The sequence below is a fragment of the Strigops habroptila genome, assembly GCF_004027225.2.
Source record: "Strigops habroptila isolate Jane chromosome 13 unlocalized genomic scaffold, bStrHab1.2.pri S16, whole genome shotgun sequence".
NCBI lineage: Eukaryota > Metazoa > Chordata > Aves > Psittaciformes > Psittacidae > Strigops > Strigops habroptila.
Window position 1 is genome coordinate 5,154,358 of NW_022651054.1, and position 19,425 is coordinate 5,173,782.

The 19,425-nt window shown below is 51.6% G+C and overlaps 1 protein-coding gene across 3 annotated transcripts in view; it reads left to right on the top strand.

Annotated features, from left to right (window-relative positions):
- GTF2IRD1 (GTF2I repeat domain containing 1) overlaps positions 1 to 19,425 on the top strand; it is a 64,895-nt gene that overhangs the window by 6,031 nt on the left and 39,439 nt on the right. For all 3 annotated transcript variants that reach the window (XM_030472802.1, XM_030472800.1, XM_030472801.1), the window contains exons 2-3: positions 16,114 to 16,242; positions 18,239 to 18,380. In XM_030472802.1, coding sequence (XP_030328662.1) covers positions 16,120 to 16,242; positions 18,239 to 18,380 — 265 coding nt within the window. In that variant the 5' untranslated portion in view covers positions 16,114 to 16,119. The remainder of the gene's footprint in view (positions 1 to 16,113; positions 16,243 to 18,238; positions 18,381 to 19,425) is intronic.

The following is a 19,425-nucleotide window of genomic DNA, read 5'->3' on the forward strand; positions in this document are numbered from 1 at the left end:
CTAACAGGCACAGATGAAAGGGTCAAACCCAGCCCTGCTTCTAATTAGCAGCAATCCTTGTGCCTGAAACTGAGCCCGGCCACTCTCTAAGGGCTGAGCACCAGGCAGCACATGTGGCACGTCGCATCGGTAGCTGCACTGGGGCAGGCTGGTAAGGCAGCCGCTGCCAATGGGAAGAGCTGCTGGGATGCTGAAAGGTTTAGGATGAGGCTTGAGGTGAGCTCCTGAGGTGCTGGTCCCTACCCCACTCAGGGCAGAGACGCCAGAGGGACATGTAGGGTAGGGTTTTCCCTTGATGGATGCTGCTGCTTGGAGCTTCCCAAAAGGTACCTTAAAGGGTGGTTTGCATTCAGGGCTGGACCAGTGCTGAGCTCTGTGGAGTGGGTATTTTGGCATATCTGCCCTAGTACTGGTGTGCTGGGGCTGTGCCTGCTGTAGTTGGGCTTTGGGACCTGTTTGAGGCTCCTGTCAAAGTCACACTCCTGCCTATCATCAGGTCAGTTTTCTGCTTGTTTCATTGCAGGGTAGGAGACAGGCATGAAAAAACTTGTAGGAAAGGCAGGATTATGTCTCCCTAATTAGTAGGGGCCTGATTATCATTTCTACCCAGAGCTCTGGTAATGATTAAATATGTGGGAATTATCTTTATTATTTGTACTGCGTTAGTATTTAGAAGGCTGGGACCCCACTTGCTGTGCGTACAGTGAATGATAGTCCTTGCCTGGAGGAATGCTGTCTCTGTCCTGGGTGGGTAGATTGGGGTTTGAGCCCTGTGCACCCCCGGCATCACACAAATTGTTATTACAGCTCTGCTCCCCAGCACTTAGAAGGATTTGAAGCATTGATTTGTACATCTTTGTTGCAGATGAGTCACATCTGGTTTAGTACAGAGGGAAAAAATCAGTGTATTAACGCGACCTCTGAAATTGTGGTTTTTGTATTGATTTTAAATAAATATATATATATATGGCACCTGGTTGTCAAAGCCCAGGAGTTGCCACCTTTAGATCCTCTCCCTTTCTTGTTGGAGGGCTACAATAAAGCAATCTCGTTAGGTAAATATGATGATGTTACGATCCACCATCTGCTGAAGTGCTTCTGCGCGGTGCTGGTGGAGCAGGGGGAGCTGCCGCAGCGCTTCTCCCTGCTCCTTCTTGCCGGTGTTCACCCCGAGTCCTGCATGTCCTAGGAGGAACACGAGTGGTTGGTCCAGATGGAGAAAGGGCTTTTTCTCATGATTTCCTCCCTTTTAACCAGCCAGTTTCCTCCCTTTTTAACAGGGATGAGCTGTTGAACCCTTCCAGGACTGATTCCTGTGGGAGTGCAGTGGGGCTGTTGGGATGGTGGTAGGGTCACTGGCAAGTCCTCCAGCAACTGTGTCACCACGTTGCCAAGCCATGGAGACCCTGATGTTTGGGGATGCTCTGGTCTGTGAGGACGCCCCAAGATGCCCACAGGTCCCTGTGTCCCACAGCATCATCCTTGCTCCCATCCAAGCAGTGGGATGACCCTTTCCCAGTGTAAGCAGGGACCCCCCACATCCCTGTGGGTGCTGGAAGCCCTTTTGCAATCACTGGCAGGAAGGATTGCGCTTGGTCGGCAAAATATGTGAGGAACTCTGCTTGTTTAAAGTGCCTTTGGGGTTTTGGGCCTTAAATAAACATCCTGGTTGGGGTTTGGGTTGGAGGTTTTTATCCTGGGAACGGCAGGCAGGGAGAAGGGAGCCGTACCGATGCCCCAAGTCTGCGTGTGCCTTCTGACAAGGTTATAAATTAGCTTCATTAGAGGAGGATCACTGAAAATTAATAGTTCTGCACCCTTTAGGGGCATCGCCGGGCTGTAATTTCATCTCATCCTTCTGGGGAAAAATACCTCGAAACCCCTGAGGTGAGATTACAGCCATTTACCCTGGGAGCTTGATATTTTTGTCCCCCCAAAATGCAAACATCCAGATGAAGCTCTGCTGGGGGCTTGCATTGATAGCAGGGGGTTAGCTGGGGTTTGCTGCAGGTTTATGGCACGTGCTGTCTCCCTGCCACTGCTGCCCAACAACTTCCTTGGGAGATGCCCGGCTGGGGAGAGGAGTGTGCTGGAACCCCGATCAAGCATGACTCAAACCGAGCAGCCCCTGTGCTGTTAATACAGATCTGCAGCGAGAACGGGCAGCAGCAACCTTTAACATTAAACATTCATTAAAACTGTGAGAGTTAGTGTCAGGTTGTATTTATTTATTTTATTTTAAAAGAGAGGGCAGAAGAAAAGACATATGAGAGAGGTGAGCATGACCTGAGAGAGCAGTGGCCCGGTGCGGTGCACCCCCAACCCTCCACATGCTAGCTCCCAGAGCAAAGACCTGGCTCCAGGATGGATGCAGCATCCATGCCCTTCCCACGGCTCCTTTCTGGATCCCTGCAGGGAAGAGCAGGCAGCAGTGGTGCATCCCAGCATCCTGGGCCTCTCAAATGCTTATCGTTCAGGTGGGTTAGTCCCTTACAGGGAGTGGGAAGGAATGAGATTAGCCCCACATCTCTCCTGTGTCATCTTCCTGCAGCCGCCCGCCGGCTTTCGCCAAGCTGCCCCTTGGAGGATTATGAGCTTTCTTGAAAACCTCTTTGTTTCCCCCTGTTTGCTGTTGTAATTTATGTACGATGCTGCCGTGTGTTGAAAAACAAGGTCTTTATCTCCGTGGGAATTACACCTGCAGAAATCCAGCCCTGTCGCTGCCTGTGCGTGAAGCTCTCCATGATAAAAGCCGGCTCCGCCGCCACCGCAGCGATGCAAAAGTTTCCTCTACTTTAGCTGTGGCGAGAGCGATGCTTTCCTCCCCTCCACACCTCTAGTGCACAAACCCCATCATCTTTAAGTCCTCTTTGAAAATAGGCTGCTTGGGTTGTGGCTTCATTGCTGATATATTTTCTCCCCCTTGATTTATTACTCTCTCCCCTAGCAGCATAGGTGTCGTTGAATATTTCTTTTGGCTTCTGCTTGATTTATTTTACATTTTCTGCATGTAAGATGCATATTTCCACGCTCACTGACCTTGTGGCGCACTGTGGACCTGGTGTGGTGGTACTGATGGATGGAGCAGAGAGTGGGTGTCCCGTGGGTGCCTGTGGGTGCTTCTGGAAAGGGCTATTTTAACAGCTGGGCTCGTGCTGGATTGCCATCATTGCGCTAGAGCATGGGGGCATCCTTTATTATTTTAAACCTGATAATTAAAGATAATGTGGAGTTCTCTCTGCTGAGGATATTCTGGGATGCTGGCTTTCCCATGTTACAGGATTCTCCTCTGTACCCGGACCAGCAGGTGGGCTTTGCCATGACATGTGCCTGATTCCCCCTGGTTACTGTCTCCTTGTGGCTTCAACCCCCCAAAAGCACAATGGCAGCAGCTGGGGTGCACACTGGCATCACCCAGGTGGGAGCCAGGACGTGGTGCTGGGGTGCCCCTCTTCCGCCACCCCATAACTCTTTGCTTGTGGTCGGGTCAGGCTTGGGGAGTAGCAGGCTGGGTCTGCACCCCTCTGTGTGCTCCCTACCTAGAAACCATCAGTGATGCCTATGGAAAACCTTATAGCAAATGCTGTTCTTAAGTCCATGTGCTGAGGGTTTTTATGTCCTTTCTCCCCCCTCCTTCGCTAACCTCCTTTTCACGAGCGATGTTACAAAAGGCATTTAAGCCCAGAACCTTCCTTCTCAGTATTGATTTTGCTTTCTGCTGGAGTCTCTCTTTATTGCCCTTGGTAGTTTGAGTAGCTGGAAGGATGCTGGGGAGAGCCAGGCTGCCTCTTTGGGGTGCTTCATGTCCCCAGCAGCAGGGTGATGAACACAGCGGCTGGCGGAGGCATCCATAGGGATGGAGCAGTACCCCTCCTTGGAGGTGCTGATATCCCACAGGTCGCAGTCTCGGGCTGTGAGGAGCGCTCCTTAAAGATGCCGGAGAGCTGCGAGATCACACTCAGCACTCAGGGAAAGCCTCTGTAGCATGGCTGGTGCGGTTTCTCCTCCCGGTCCCAGATCACCAGCTTCAGGCAGATGTTCAGGCACTTCCTCCCATCTTGGGGAAAACCATCATTTTGCTTTTAATGAGGTTTTTGGGCGCCATCCAGGTCAGCAGCTTTGCAGAGGACAAGGCAGGGTGGCTGAAATAAACCTGCCTATTTAAATATTTACCTGCCCACTATAAAGTAGCCCCGTGTTTACTCACTCCGTGGCTGCGTGCGGCATGAAGAGCCGTGCCCAGAGCTCGCCAGCTCTCCCGGGCCCAGCACCCTTGCTTGTCACCCAGTTAGGGAACTGATTAAGAGATTAACTCACGATCTCGTGCTCCGTGGGTCCCGATGTGAATGCTTTGATCGCTGCAGAGCAGGTGAATGCACTGCTTCCCATCCTTCTGTCTGAAGCAAGAGGTAATTTAGGGGGCTTTTGGTGTTGGGGTGATTTGATGTTTGAGTTTTGTGGTGTATGAGCGTCTTGGCAGTGTTTGGGATATGGGTCTGCTTGGTCGTATCCTGAATTGGGGTGATGGAAAGCCTGGGCTGGTCCCCAGAGGTGCAGCCCCTCATTTGCCATTTCATGGATGACCACATTAGGTGGTTCTGTTTTTCAACCCAAAGATCCCATGTGCAAAAAATAAGCTGTGAGCCCGAAAGATAAGCTGTGTGCCCTCTGCCTTCCTCGTGACAAAGTGCTCTCCCTTTGCTCAGCCCCAAAAAGCTCTTTTCTGTGTGTGTGTGGGGGCAGTCCGCTGGTATCACCTTTCCTAGAAGCATCTCCATCACAGGTGGCATCGAGCCATCTTGCACACCCAAACCAGAATATATTCTGGCATTTATGGTTGCTGAGCCAGGCTTTGCCCAGTGGCAAGGAAGTGGGGTGCCTTACAGCCACCTTGGCACCCCAGACTTGCCTTGGCTACCCCAAGAGGCAGTGAGTGCTGGATGTTGGGTGCTTGTTTCCCTGCCATCGCACCTAAAGCAGGCTCTGAATTTGGGACACCACTTCTCTTGGTGCTTCATTGGGCACCGAAGCTGCCGACTGAAGGAAATGTGCCACGAGGCAGGTTTGCTTTGCAGGATTAAAAGCAAATAAATATTTATGTGCTATGCAAAGCAGGCCTGATAAGATATGCGTATCATTGGGAATTTGAAGCAGTTTCGGTTTGGGCCTGAGATGAAGGGGTGTGTGTGTCGGTGCGTTATGCGGGTTTAAAGGGATAATTTTTCTAGTGCTGCACAAAAATAGAGAGGGAAAAACAAGGGGGTTTTTTAGCTTTTCGGGCTGCTCTGGTTTTGGGTTTCACCATTTCCCTGCATCCCTGTGTATTTAACTGCAGAGATGGAGAAGAGCCAGGGAGAGAGGGCAGCGCAGGCAGCATTTCCTATGCAAATATAATGCTGGCCCCGTTCCTAATATTCGCTGTGTTTACACGTAAATGCAAACAACTGTTGACTTAGTTTCAATAGATAATGTGTTTCATAACACAATGGAAATGAGAATTAAGCTGGAATTTAGCAGGGGGAAACATGTGTTTCTGTGAGACCTCGGGCTCCCCCAGCCCCGTGCCTCTGCGCTGTGCTGCGGCCATGGCAGTGCCGGCACCGTGGGGGCTGAGGGCTTGGCGTCCTTCTTGCTGGTGCTGAGGACACTCTGCTGACTGATTTCCCTTGCTAAACCACCCTGAGATAGGGTGGGTGAGACAAGAGGGCAGAGCTGGTTGGCTGCAGGATGGATGAGTTGAACTGGTGCACCGGTGAGGCTGCAGAGGGACCGATGTCCCTCTAAGGTTATAGGGACCAGGGCTGATCCTGGGCCAGTTTCCCCCAGAAGGGGCTCATGTGCTTCAGGGGGGTCAAGGCATCAGGGGCAGGGAAATGCTGGCCCAGGCCATTGTGTCAGAGCCTGAGTGCTGTCATTTCCCTGGAGGGAGGAGGTGGTAGCAGCCAGGTCACCTTGTCCTGGAGTGAGTCTGAGTGGAAGCATGTGGGAGAAGTGGGAGAAGACCTGGCTGTATTTTAGGGCCAGATCCTGGCCAGCCCCGGGCTGGCTCCGCAGGGCCAGCCCTGACTCCATCCTGGGCCCTTTGAGTCACGGCTCAAATCGCCAGCTATCAGAGCTGCTCCCGCCACCTCCACCCATGCCTGCCGCCCTCCCCACCCCACCTCATCCCAAATCCTGCTGGGGCTTGAGGCCACACCCGGCACCACCAGGGACCCCTCTGGGATGCTGTATTGCCCTTCCCAGGGGAAGGCACCGATGCACGTGGGCAGCTCCCTGCAGCCCCAAGGAGCAGAGGCATCCCTGGGGAATCAGCAATATGGGACCCATGGGTGTGTAATCACAGTCTCTGAGTGTGGGTTGGTCCCTGTCCGTCTGTCTGCCTGTCCTTTGCCTGCTGGCTGGTTGCCACCCAGTGCAGGGCTCATAGTGCTCAGGGCACATCACTGAGAAAGACTGAGAATGTGTGAATACAGAGGAGGGGAAATTGTGATGAGCACCCAAGCTGTATTAGACACTGGTGAATCTCCCCATGAGGGCTGTAGGGATGGTCACACTGGTGGGAACAACTTGGCTGGAGGTGCATGGCTCTGCACAGGCTGGGGACCCCCATCAGCTGCAGAGCTGCTGCTCATGGGATGCAGGAGCAGCACAGCAGCACCCAGCATTGCAGCCCCATCGTGATGCCATGGCCCAGGGACACCAGAGCCGTCCTTGGCCGGACGTGATGGCTCCTGGCATGTCCTCTCATGGGGAGGGTGATGTCTCTGCCCGGCTGGGTGGGGGCCCCACAGCACCCGCGGCTGTTTCTGTCTGGCAGCCGCAGTGATGCCGAGCCCTGATAGCACTGAGGTAATGGCGGGGTTTGCATGAGGAACAGCAGGTTTCGGGGATGATGCTGTGGCCAGAGGCTGCGCGGGAAGGAAATGGGATCCCAGCAGTCTCCCTCCTCCCTGGCGGCACTGCCTGGCTCCCTGGATGGGTCACACCAGCGTGGGTGCATGCTCGGCTGCACCGATGACTCCTCCATTGCCGGTGACGAGTCACCTGTCCATGTGGGATGCCCAATTCCAGGCACTGAGGTTGCATGTGACAAGGTGCAGCCGGCGCTGGCTCTTGGCACACGTGCTTCCCACTATGGGGCTGGAGCAGAGGGCAAGCACCCCGCAATCCAGGGCATGCTCTTGCATTTCCAACTCATCCCATAAAATAAAATAGGGGAGAAGGATGCAGGCGGGAGGGGGGAGTTCAGGGCGTGGAATGCTCCTGTCTCTGAGCCTCCTTTCGTCCCCATAGAAAGCTATTTTACTTTTGTATTGAGTGAGTTTGTGTGGCAGAGAGCCAGGCCTGGGATTAGCAAATAGCCCATCCTGTAACACGGGGAATACTTGATACTGAGACACCAGTAGCCAGAGAGAAATATTAGAGATAAAATTAAAACATAATGAGATTAGGTAGTGGCTCTCTACCAGAGACCTCCTTACACAGAGGTAATTACCTGGGCAGAGCAGAAAGTGGGTGATGAGCAGCAGTGGCTGTGGGCTGGGGTCGGCGGGGGGGGACGTGGATGAGGCCACTGCAGCCCTTCCTAGTTGCTGGGGAGGTTGGTGCCATCAACAGAGGCTTTGCAGAAGACAAAGACAGTGGGGTTGACTGTGGAGGAGTGAGATGAGGTGCTCACCAGCATCTGTTCCAGGGTGGATCATCCTCTGCCGAGCCCCCATTGCCCCCAGCCGGGGTGCTGTGTCTTAGTATATTTGCGGTTTGGGGATTTTTTTGCTAGATAATTCAGAAATAATAATTATTAAAAATAGATTATCGTTGTTGTTATTATCATTATTATTGTTATTGTTGTTATTATTATCTAGAGCAGTGCCCAGTTAGATGGACATGGTGGGCATGCCAGCTGAGGTGATAGCCAGGACGGGGCATGGAGAAAGTAACCCTCATACTGGGATATGGGGCCAGTGCTGCAGCACCTGCAGGCATTGTGCACATGGGATTTTTCCATAGTTTGGGGGGGGAGGGAAAAAAAAAAAGTCAAAAAACCATGTGCCTGTATGATATAAAATTCAAGTTAGGCTCTCGGTGACTTGGTGGAAAACAACAGGCTTTTTATGTTGGCTCTTGGGGTAGGAGGAGAGCAGGCTAGAATAAAGATTTACAGTGTTTGGGAGATTAAAGGCCCTTGGTACATTGTTCAAATACCACGAGATTAGTTTCCAAGGCGACGGATACCAGTTGCCATAGGCACCGGGGGGCCAGGAATTAGGATTGCGATTTTTTATCCTGATCACGCAACCAGGAGCTGAACGCTGCTAAAACTCGGGCTTTAAATAACCCCGGCGTTAGCTACGCGCTGCCGAACCTGAGGCTGGAAACTGAATCTCCCTTCCTTCCCCCACCCAGCAGCCCTTTGGGTGTGCAGAATTGGACCCGGTTATTGATAGAGGGGACACAGGGGTGAGGATTGAGGTCAGTGCAACCCCAAGATCTGCCTTGCAGGTCATCCTGTAGCTCATTTCATCTCGTTTTTCCTCCAGGCAAGGGATTGCCGGCATCTTCTTGCAATAAGCAGCAGTCACAGCAGTGGAGGGGCAGGGGATGTACTGAGGGACAGAATTAGTTGGCTGCTAATTTTGGCTTCCCCTGGCTGCCCGCTTCTGAGAAGTGCAACCGGAGCCCTGGCGCATGGGATGCCGGATCCATGCCCTCCCTGCCCGCCTCTCCTTCTAGGAACTGCAAAGCACTGGGTTCTGTCCACGCTGTGCAGGATGGGGTGCTGAGTTCCTCACTGCTGGCTGGGTTTCGGGGCTGGGCATCCTGCTGGGGATGGCACCCAGGACCCCATGGCTGGGTGACTTTGCTCACCTCCATCCTCACTGCCCCCAACCATCCATGCGGTGCTGCTGGGGGCAGGATCTGGCTCATCTGCATCCTCTCCCCATGCACAGTGCTTGCAGCATCCTCCCCTGCAATGGTGGGAACACCCTGATTAACACTTACCTTTTTCTCTTCGCCCCCTTTTTTTTAATTTCTTTAATAAATGAAGAGGCAGTTGCTGGAAGCAAGAGCTTCTGCGCCTGCCTGCTGTGAGATCGCGGCGTGGAAACTTGTCTGAAGCTGAACGCTGTGCGAGCTGCGATTCCCCCCCAGCAGCCACTGTGACATGAAAGTGTTTATCCTGGGGGAGATGAGATGCAGCTTCTGAAGGGCACTTGATCCTGCTCCATCTCTCTGCACTAGACAGAAGCCTACTATAATTTTACTATATTATATTTGTGTGTGCGTTTAGGCCAGGCTTAAAATCAAGGTGACAGCAGAGTGCAACCCACTGATTGAAGGGGGAAGGATAAAGTCCTGCAGTGGACACGTCCCCCTGCAGGAGCCCCTTTGCTTCTTTTATAAGTGGGACTAAACCACGGCAGGCACCGGATTATCTGGGAATGTGGAGCTGAGGCGGCAATGCCAGTGGATGTTGTGGTGCCGGCGTGTACGTGAGGAGCTTTTCCAGCAGGTGCCCTCGGTTTTGCTGGTAAAATAAAACAGGGGAGGAGGTGTCTGGTGGTGGGAGCTGGTTCTGCCTGGGACTACCCAGCTGGAAGGAGTGGGGGGAAAAATACAGGGTGTTGGGCAGCTGGCACAGTGGGGTTGTGGGCATGAGTGATTGGGTGCCTTGGACTGTGCTGGAGACTGTTTGCCCCTCAGCTCTGTTTCTTTCAGGCTTCTGCAAAAAGGTATCGGCTTAAAAAGTAGCAAAATCAAAAAAATAGGGAGTTTGTTGATGTGGGGAGAGATGTGGCAGTGGTTGTGGGACAGCATTTGGACCAGGTTATGGGGCTGGGGGTGCACTGGCACCCACCTTTGGAGGATGCAGATGTGTCCTCAGCAGATGCTTTTTTGCAGTGGATGCATCGGTCTCCCAAAACCCAGAGCCCCCACACCTGCCCTGGGAAGGTTGTGCTGTGGGGGCACCCACATGTGGGGCAGGGATTAGGAATCTGGGGGCTTTTGGGGGTGTTTACACACTTGAAGGTATTTCTGAGCATTTTGTGAGTGCCCTGGACCACAGTAATCTGCTGTACCACTGGCATCGGTGCCGACCGTGCAGCTCACTGCTTTTGAAGCATCGTTAGTGAAGCCCCTGCATGAGTTGTGTGGCTTCAACCCCTGCCAGTTTGGCTGGAAATGATGCAGGCACAGGGTCCAGAGGCTGATGCTGGAGTAGGCATAAGGGATTAGAGTTTAGCCAGGCAACATGGGGAGGTTAAAGCCATTATGCTGCGAGCAAGTTGCCTGCATGGAGTAGGGATCTCCACTGCTGTGGCCAAAACACAAACACCAGTTATTTGGCAGGCATGGGGCTGTGCTGGGGTGCTCTGGAGCCTGAGATGGCTTCAGTCACATCCACTGGCTCTGCTGATACAGGTGCTTGCTTAAGTGATTAGAAGAAAACCACAAGTTGAAACTCAAGCCTGGTCCCTATGCCTGGCTTTCGCCCCGCTGCGGTTTATGTGGTTTCCAGGGATTTTTGTTCAAGCGGCTCCAGATCGCCAGGCACCTCACTGCTAAAAGCTGCCTGCTGAAAAAGGGACCTCAAAAGTCCTCGAGATGGAAAGGGACAGAGAAATACCTTCCAAGTCGCTGTCACTTCCTCATTGGTAAGAGAACCTTTAGTGTGGATCCTGCCACAAAGCGATGTCCCCAGTGGAGACACAGGGGATGAGCCCCTCACTTGGAAGGGGGATGCTATCCGGGCTCTAGTGAGGGACATACTTTGTCCCTCTGGCTCCTATCAGGATGACTCTTGATTGATGTTTAATGATAAACAGGGCTAATTTCTTCAATGTCTTCCAGGCTGGTATAAGTTTTAAAAATCCCCTTTAAAGGTGCCCTGCTGGAATGAAAGGTGCTTCCAGATGAAATCGCTGTTATCTCATCATTATGTGCAGGTCATCATTCTGTTCACATGCTGGGGGTGCCTTCCCAGTGGTCCTGGGAAGATGTAGGCAGCTGAATGTGGCACCCAACATCCCGTGGCTCATTGAGCATTTTGGGTGGCCAAGAAGCCCAAATACTGCCTTCAAGAGTTTTCCCACCCCCAGCAGTACTTTCACCTGCTCTAATGTATCCCCAGGCTGTTCCTCCTCTTCCCAGGAGGGCAAATGGCCCATAATCCGTCTCAAACGTACCTTTAATATATATAATCTACATTATATATATTGATATATATACATACATTACTATTTTGCTGGAATTGAGGCTGGCTCACTTGGGCTTCAGCGGCACTTCTGAAATAACAGGCAGAGTTTTCCTGGAAAAATGAATGAGCAGATAATTTCCAGCTACTCCTGTGTGGAGCTGCAGCACCAGCACGATGGTCAGTTTTTACTTCTTCTTTTTCTTCTTTTTTTCTTCCCCATGTGCTGAACAGTCAAAGCTCTCATTGACTTAAGTTCCTGTTTAGCTCCCTGAGCTGGGAGCCTGCCCACATGGTTGGAAGCTTTATAGACATCCTGGCAGTGACGCTGCAATGTCCATAGGGCAAGAAGGCAGCAGTGGTAGCATCTGTTTGGGGTTCTCCGTGCTGCTCCCCTGTTTTTGTCTTCTTCCTTGCTGCAGTCACACCTCAGTCCTGGTGTCCTCCAGTTTGTCCCCCTTGGATGTAGTTGGTGATTGAAGGGATGAGCTGTTGCACCCACCCAGCACTCATGGGTTTGGGTCAGGGCACCAGCCATGTATGCTTTGTCTTGCAGTGGTTTTGAGTGGTCTAATGTGCTCGCCAGGTCCTTGTTAGAGGAGATGCTTCACGTGATGAATATTGGCAGGGCTGTATCTTTAAGGTACAGTACACCTGCAGGGAAAAACCGTATTCGTTTAAACCAAATATTGGTAGAAAACACAGTATTCGTAGCAGTCAGTGTAACAAGAAGCAGATGCAGGATGTCCTTGGTCCCTCCTGGGCATGTGGCTCTTTCCATCTCACAGCGTCTCCCACTCTGCATCGGGTTTTGCCCTGGGTAATGACCAGAAAAGGGGTGGACAGGTTGGATAGGGCTTGGAGCAACCTGGACTAGTGGAAGGTGTCCCTGCCCATGGCAGGGGGTTGGAACTGGATGAGCTTTAAGGTCCCTTCCAACACAAACCATTCTATGATAAGACAGCAGTGGAGGTCCGTCTTCAAGCTTTGCCATGGCAGTGTGGAAACACCAGCTTGGCTTAATAAATAAGTTGCTATTGCTTCTGGTTGTGGCAGGGGGCTGGAAATCACTGTAGGGCTTGAAAAGACAAGGAAGAAGAAGAGGGACAAAAGCTGTCCCATCTGTAAGTCAACACCAGGAGCTTACAGCACCCATCTTTGCCATGAACCCAGCCCCAGCCTGGTGGGCAATGCGTGGCACTGCACTGTGTGAGCTGCTGGCTCACAGAAATTCATCTCAATTTTTCCTAATTGAACCTGTTTGTAATTTGAGGGAATTAATAACAGTTTTCTGCTTGGACATTTCCTCTGGGGAGTTGTCATTGTGCCCAAGGCTGGAGGATGTTAGTTTTGGGGAGAGGTGCTGCTCAGCAGCAGCGTCAAGGGGATGCAGAGGGGATGCTCCTGCTTTGGGCACAGGGTTGGGGGTGATGCTGCTGTGTCTGCAGGGGTTCAGGAGCCTCCCCGTGTGCCTGTTGTTTCCTTTGCTGCAGCACAGGTGATTCATGAGCGAAACTCCCCCGGGGCTGAATTTCTGATCTTTCCCAGGATTATAAAGTGAGGTGTCGTAAGAGCTGAGAGACGACGGTATCCTGTGCCGGCACACCTGTCCCCTGCAAGCCTCATTTGGGGGGGAGAAATAAATAATAGTAAAATTAAATAATAATTTTATGATTTGTTTTAGTATTGAGACAATAAAACCAATCTGCAAATGTTTTCTTTGGACCCATGACAGTGGTGTGACAGTCCCTGAGTCACCCTGTGCCCCTGGGATTGGGACTCAGTGTGCAGAGGTGGGTTGGGGCTGGAGCTGGAGCTGAGCCCCACTGTGTGAAATCAGCCCCTTGGTGGGATTTCAGCAGGGCAGGTGTGTGGAGCCCTGAGAAGGGGGGAAGGATGCTCTCACCCATCCTACCCCACTCGCTCCCTGCTGCTGGCCCTAACTGCTGTAAGAATGGTTTACCCCAGTTTTCCTAAAGATTACTTTCACTTTGATTAGACAAACAACTTCAAGCCGTACGTCTTAATTTGATTTGAATAAGCCTAGTGCTTGCTGTGAAGGTTTTTTCCTCCCTTTTATTACCCCCATTTCTAAATCTGCTGTCACCGCTTTTTGTGACCACAAGTGATTAGAAGCTTTACAGGAATATTGTGTGTGCCCCCATCCCTTGAAGTCCTGTCGTTTTACTTGAGTCATGTTTTTATTGTGATTTTTTTTCTTGTTGAGTGATTCTCCCTTTTCCTTATTAAACAATCAGCCAGGTGAGGGGGGTTATTTTTGTCCTGGTCTCCTGCAGAGCAAGAAGCAGGTAGGGAGGGAGTTCAGGGACCCTGCCCCACTTCCCTATGATGTTTCCCTTTGGTTCCCCCTCTGGGGCCAGATCCAGCTCATGGCTTTGCTTTTCGCAGCCAAGGGAGGAGCATCTCTTCCCAGTAAGTGCTGCTTCCTGTGGGAAGCCTGGCTGAGCAGGTTGGTGCAGCTTGAGCTCTCCAAGGGGCTGCAAGCAGCCCCGCTGAGGCAGGGACCAGCTCTCCAAAACACTGCCAAAAGGCAACAAGAACATCCATGTCATAGCAGTTACATTTAATAATAATTAGGACACTCAGAAATACATACAGGCATCAAAAAAGGCAGTTTCTAAGTGAGTGCTTGTTGGGGGGTTAAGAAGGGAGTGATGCTCCCTGGATGAGTCCTTTCCGATGGCGTTCCCCAGGTGATGTCTGGTCCCCAGCCCAGTGTTGCAGCTGCTCAGTGTCCAGGAGAGCAGCTCAGGGCCAGTATCAGCACCACAGACACCTCACTGCTCCCTGCCCGCTGCAATAAGGCACCTCTTATTAGCACAGCATCGATTTAAAGAAGGGATGTTGAGTTCCCTGCACACGCAGCTGCTCAGGAGCTCACACAGGAAATGGTTCCTTGTCCATCCATCTGTCTGCCCATCCATACGCGGCAGGGCTGGAGCAGGGCAGACCATTTCCTGGCGTTGCTGCAACCCTTCATGATGGAGGTGCCTGGCAGAGCCCTGTCAGGGTGAACATGAATCAATCCCCATCAGCATGGGGATATTTGGGGGGCTGTGCCAGAGGGTGGTAGCACCCAGGCTGCAGGACTGTGTGTTCAGTTTCCTGCTTTATTTTCCAAGCTGATGCCTAGTTTGGGTTTTTTTTTCCCCCAGTATCATCCTAGTGGAGGAGAGTTGTCTGTCAGCATTTTTAAGAAGTGTCAGCTGTGCGTCAGGGGAATTTGGGTGGCTGTCAGTGTGGCACAAGTGCTGGCACAGCTATGGCTTTGACATCCACAAGCACTGGTGAGGCACAGCACTGCTTGCCTTCTCTTACCAGCTGGTGATGAAGGAGAAACCAGCCTGGAGGTCTCTTCAAGAGCCATTTCTGAAAGTCAGTCATTATTGTTTAACAAGGAATTGTCTCCACCTCATTTCCTTGTTACATGCTCACATAAAAGTGAGATTTTGCAGGGTCGAGGGCACATTCATCAGCCCATACCCTATATGTGCTCAGGCAGCTGCAGAGACACCGTCATGGGGGAAACTTGTTCTTTTGGGCCAAAATCCACCATTTCCTGGGTTGCATGAGGCAGCTGCTTTGTGTGCAGTCCTTCTGCTTGGGCACAGGTATGAACCGGGGCAGGAAGGTGACTTTGGGGTTTTGCTGTTGACTTTTAACCCTGGTTTTCAGCAGGGCCAAGCGGCCTCGGTTATCGGCTGAGCCGCAAATCAAGTTATGTGCAGGCAGCTTCATTCATATTCCCCGGCTCCTGCCCGTCTGGCCTTGTTAGAGATTCTCCAGCCTCTTTTATCCGCTTGCAAGCACATGATTTACGATCCAGTTCGAGTGGCTCCGGCTAATTTGTCACCCTTTATTCGCAGGATTAAAGCCGGTCGGAGCGCCCTGCGGATGGAGGGGTGATAGCTGGGAGGGACTGTGTTGGGTGCTGGATGATGCTCTATCAGTTGTGGGTGCCCCAGCATGGCAAGTGGGGTGATTTATGCAGGGTGAGCCCCTGCCTCAGTTTCCCCTGCAGCATCAACATCACCGTGGGCCATGTGTGCACCAGGGCACAGAGACCTGGTGGATTTGCTGCGCATGTGGCATTTTTCTCCCGTTTTCCCCTGTTTTACAGTGAGGGATGGAGGTCCTGGGGCTGAGGCCCTTCTCGGATGCGGGGTCATTTTGCACTGCCTATCTGCTCCCACCAGCACGATCCCCCAGGAGCTGCAGGGTGGGATGATTTGGTGACAGAGCCCCTCCCCCTGAGCTGTCTCTCTCCCTTGGGATGAAGGCAGAGCACCCTGAGGCTTTGGACCATTTCAAGGACACCTTTGGGTGCCAACTCTCTTCTTGCCCATGGTTTAGTGGGGGAAGAACTAGGACAACCAGCATGGTGTCCTTGGGAGGACGCATGCATCACGCCCTGCTCTCTGCTGTGCTCAGAGCTCAGGCACGGGCTTGGACACTCTGTGTCCTCTTCAGCGCCACATCCTCCAGCTCGACATGGTCACAGCCTGCTCATCTGGGGTGTCCCGCCATACAGTCAGCCCGGTGTGCCCTGTGCAGTGGTGGCATCTCCTCAGGGGTGAGTCCCGAGGACAGGGATGACCTGGCCACTAATGAGACACACAGCATCAGCTCCCGAGGGCAGAGGTGACCTGGCTGCTGCTGGGACATACAGCATTGGCTGCAGGGTTTGGTTATGGCTCAGCAACGTCTGTAATTATCTGCCTTTAGCAGAGGAGATGTGGGGAACATGGGGCTCAGGCTGGTTCCAGCCTTGGTCCCTTGTGTATCCATGCTGTAGCCCATGGCATGCGCTGGTGGTGAGGCTGCATTGGTGATGCTCAGCTTTGGCTCCCTGTTAGTAACAGTGATGAGTATCTCATTTATTTTTCTGTTTTCAGGTGAATATGGCCCTGGCAGGGAAGCCTTTAGATGTGACTCTCAGCACCTCCAGAGCTGGCCAGTGGAATATGGTTTTTCCCCAGAAAGACGAAATCATCAGCAGCTTAGTGTCTGCCTTAGACTCCATGGTAAGAGGCCGGTGGCATCCCTATCCCCCTCCCTCCTTTCACCTCTCTTTAACAGGCTGGCTGGAAGTAGGGCTGAAGCAGAAGGGCTGTCAAGCTCATCCCATTTCCCTGGGAAAGCCCAGGGAGCTCCTGGAGCCAGGAAATAAAAACCCTCTCCCACCCTGACAGCCATAAGGATCATAAAGTCAGCCCAAGTTAATCTCAGAGGTGTATTGTTTTCCCATTAATATTTATGTTGGTATCAACCGAATGTAGGGTGCTTGGGTTTTTTTCTTTCTTGATGTTTTACCAATGTTACCAAGAGCTTTTACACAACAGGAGAACAATGGCTTTTATCTCCGAGAACAAAGAAAATAACTTTCATATCTTTTGACGTAGAATTCCCAGTGGAAACCTTGCCTAAGTCAGCCATGCTTACATAAACAAGATAACTGTCTGGATTAAGTCTTGTGGACCAGAGCTAATCATATTTTTAACTGTGAATGTGATCAAGAAGGGAAAGTGGGTGTGTAGTAACAAATGTCTAATGCAATGCGACATGCTAAATAGCCTTGCCTTTTTAAAGCCAAGTCATATTTAATGTATTTCTCTTGGATGCATCTTCTCTACGCAGGTAGGGGGTTTTTTCCTCCCTAATACTAGTTTCCTTCTCTTTGACCATCATACTAAGGAGCAGGTTCCTCGGAGCTGACGCACGCCAAGCAGCTTTGATGATTTATACACGTGCCATCCCCTACAGCAAATCATGTTATCGTAGTTTGGCTTCTTAATGAATATACATTATTCTGCAGTCCTTGTTACGTGCTTACACCCAGGCCAGGGGGCCAGGCTGCTCCTGAAATTCAGCCTTTAATCCAGTGCTTCTCCAGTGCCCCACTGCACCCACTGAAGCCTGGCTGCCTGAGTGTGTGCTAAACCTACCACGAGGCCACGTGCATGTCACCAAATGGGCTTAGGGTTTGGATTTGGTCTGCTTCCAAATCTCACATCCCTTAGATTTTGTATTTAGTTTTGGAGTGTTGGGCTTTTTGAGCAAAATACTTCTATTTGCTACCGGGTTTTTGAAAGGAGGTTTCTTAAAAATACCCTTTTTGGGGGTTGTGATTCAATACCTCCTTCTCGAAGAAGGTGAGCAGGAGGTAAAATGACCCAATATAGAGACTAGTTTAAGCCCACACAAGCTAAGCTCACTGAAGATAGCTCAGAGTGGAGCTGGTCCATGGGTTCCTGCTCCCTGTCCTGCTCCCTCCCTGGCTACCAGCATCCCCCAGCCCCTCCATGGTGGCAGGCAATGTGTCTAACAGAGCTGCTTATGGGAACATCCCCGTTTTACCCATTTAAATCGTGACCTGGGAATGGCATCTTCATAGTGTCAGTGATGTAGCAATGGGAATATAACTCAGGTTACCAGCACTGTGTAACTATTACAATATAAAAAATAATAATAAAAACACGTATAGATGTGTATTATGTAGAGCAGGAAGTGCACATTACGTAAAATGGATTAATGGAGGAAGTCTTTTCCATCTCTTTAATGTTTTGCATAACTGTACAAGAAGAATCATTCGACTAATCCAGACTTTGACCATATTAGTGTTCTGCAGCTGAAATAAGATTCCCGTGCTCTTTATTTCATTAGAGCTGGTGGAAAAATACAAATAGTTGTTGGTTGGTTGGTTGAGGTTTTTTTTTTAACAGGAATGTTTTCTTTTAAAGAAATGCTGTAAAATGTTTACTTTTAGGATAGGAAAAAGTGAAGCAAAATAATGGTTAAATAGTTCTTGTTTTCCAGCAAAGCACCACTCAGCTGGATACCTTTCCAGAGCTGTAAAGTGTTTAGGGGATGTCATAAAACCCATGAAATTCTGACCCAAACCAGAACATTGCTTTTGATGGGGGAATCTTTTAATGGGAAGACCAAAATCCCACTGGAAAATGGCAGGGTATGCCAAGGGGGGATGATCCCACAGCCGCTCTGACCCAGTGCCTCCTGCAGTGCTCGGCGCTCTCCAAGCTGAACGCGGAGGTGGCCTGCATCGCCGTCCATGAGGAGAACGCCTTCGTGGTGGGCACCGAGAAGGGACGGGTCTTCCTCAGTGCCCGCAAGGAGCTGCAGGCCGACTTCCAGAAGTTCTGCAGTGAGTATCCCCACCGGTGCGGGCTTCCCCGTGCCGAGGTTGGTGCTCCAGTTGTGCCAGCTGGGACCCGCACTGCACACAGAGGGGTTGTGGTTTGGAGCTCTGTCTGTCCATGGGGCTGAGAGGTGTTTGACTTGATGGAGAAAGCGGATGGGAACCATGGCTGCACCCTCTCCCTTCCCAGCTCTCCTCTCGGAAAGCACGATAGGGTGGCACAAGGCTGGATGCCTGCTCTGCTCCCTGGCAGCACTGCTGGTGCTCTGGAGTGGCTTTTGAGGACTTAGCAGAAATAGTTTCTCCGAGTGGTCCCGCAGGAGCAGACAGGCTTTCTTAGGCCAAGGCTTTTTTCCTAGTTTTGAAAAACAGGGATGGATGTGGGAGCTGGGAGTGTTGGTTGTGGAGTTGCTTATTTTTTGAGGGTACCTTGAGCAGGAGCTGTGGTCCCCCACTCTCAGTTCAGTCACCAGGTATCACAGGGATGTGTGTGGCTGGTTGCAGCCCTGAATATTGTGATGCTGGCACCCAGCTCTCTCCCCAGGTCCGTGCCTACTGGCTCCCCAAAACTAGCTTGGGAGCTGAGGGTGAGGTGGGAGCAGTGCTGTGAATCCTAGAATGGTTTTGGTTGGAAGGGACCTTAAAGCTCATCCAGTTCCAATCCCCTGTCATGGGCAGGGACACCTTTCACTAGACCAGGTTGCTCCAAGCCCCATCCAACCTGGCCTCGCACACTGCCAGGAATGGGGCAGCCACAGCTTCTCTGGGCAACCTGTTCCTGAATGGAGACATGCATTTCTTGGGCAGCATCATTCCTGGCATGCCAACCGCTGCTTTCCCCACTCCATGCAGGAGCTGGGATGGGATCTGGCTTTGGTGGTGCTGGGGACTGTGCACATGCATGGTGTTGACAGAAACCATATTGGTGCTTAATCCGTTGGAGAGATTGCTCGGGAAGGGCTCACTCTAGTGAAAACATCAGCACTGTCAAGCTGCCAGGGCCGCTGTCTGCTCGGGTTGTTTACTGCAGGTGTGCGGGGTGAGCCAGCAT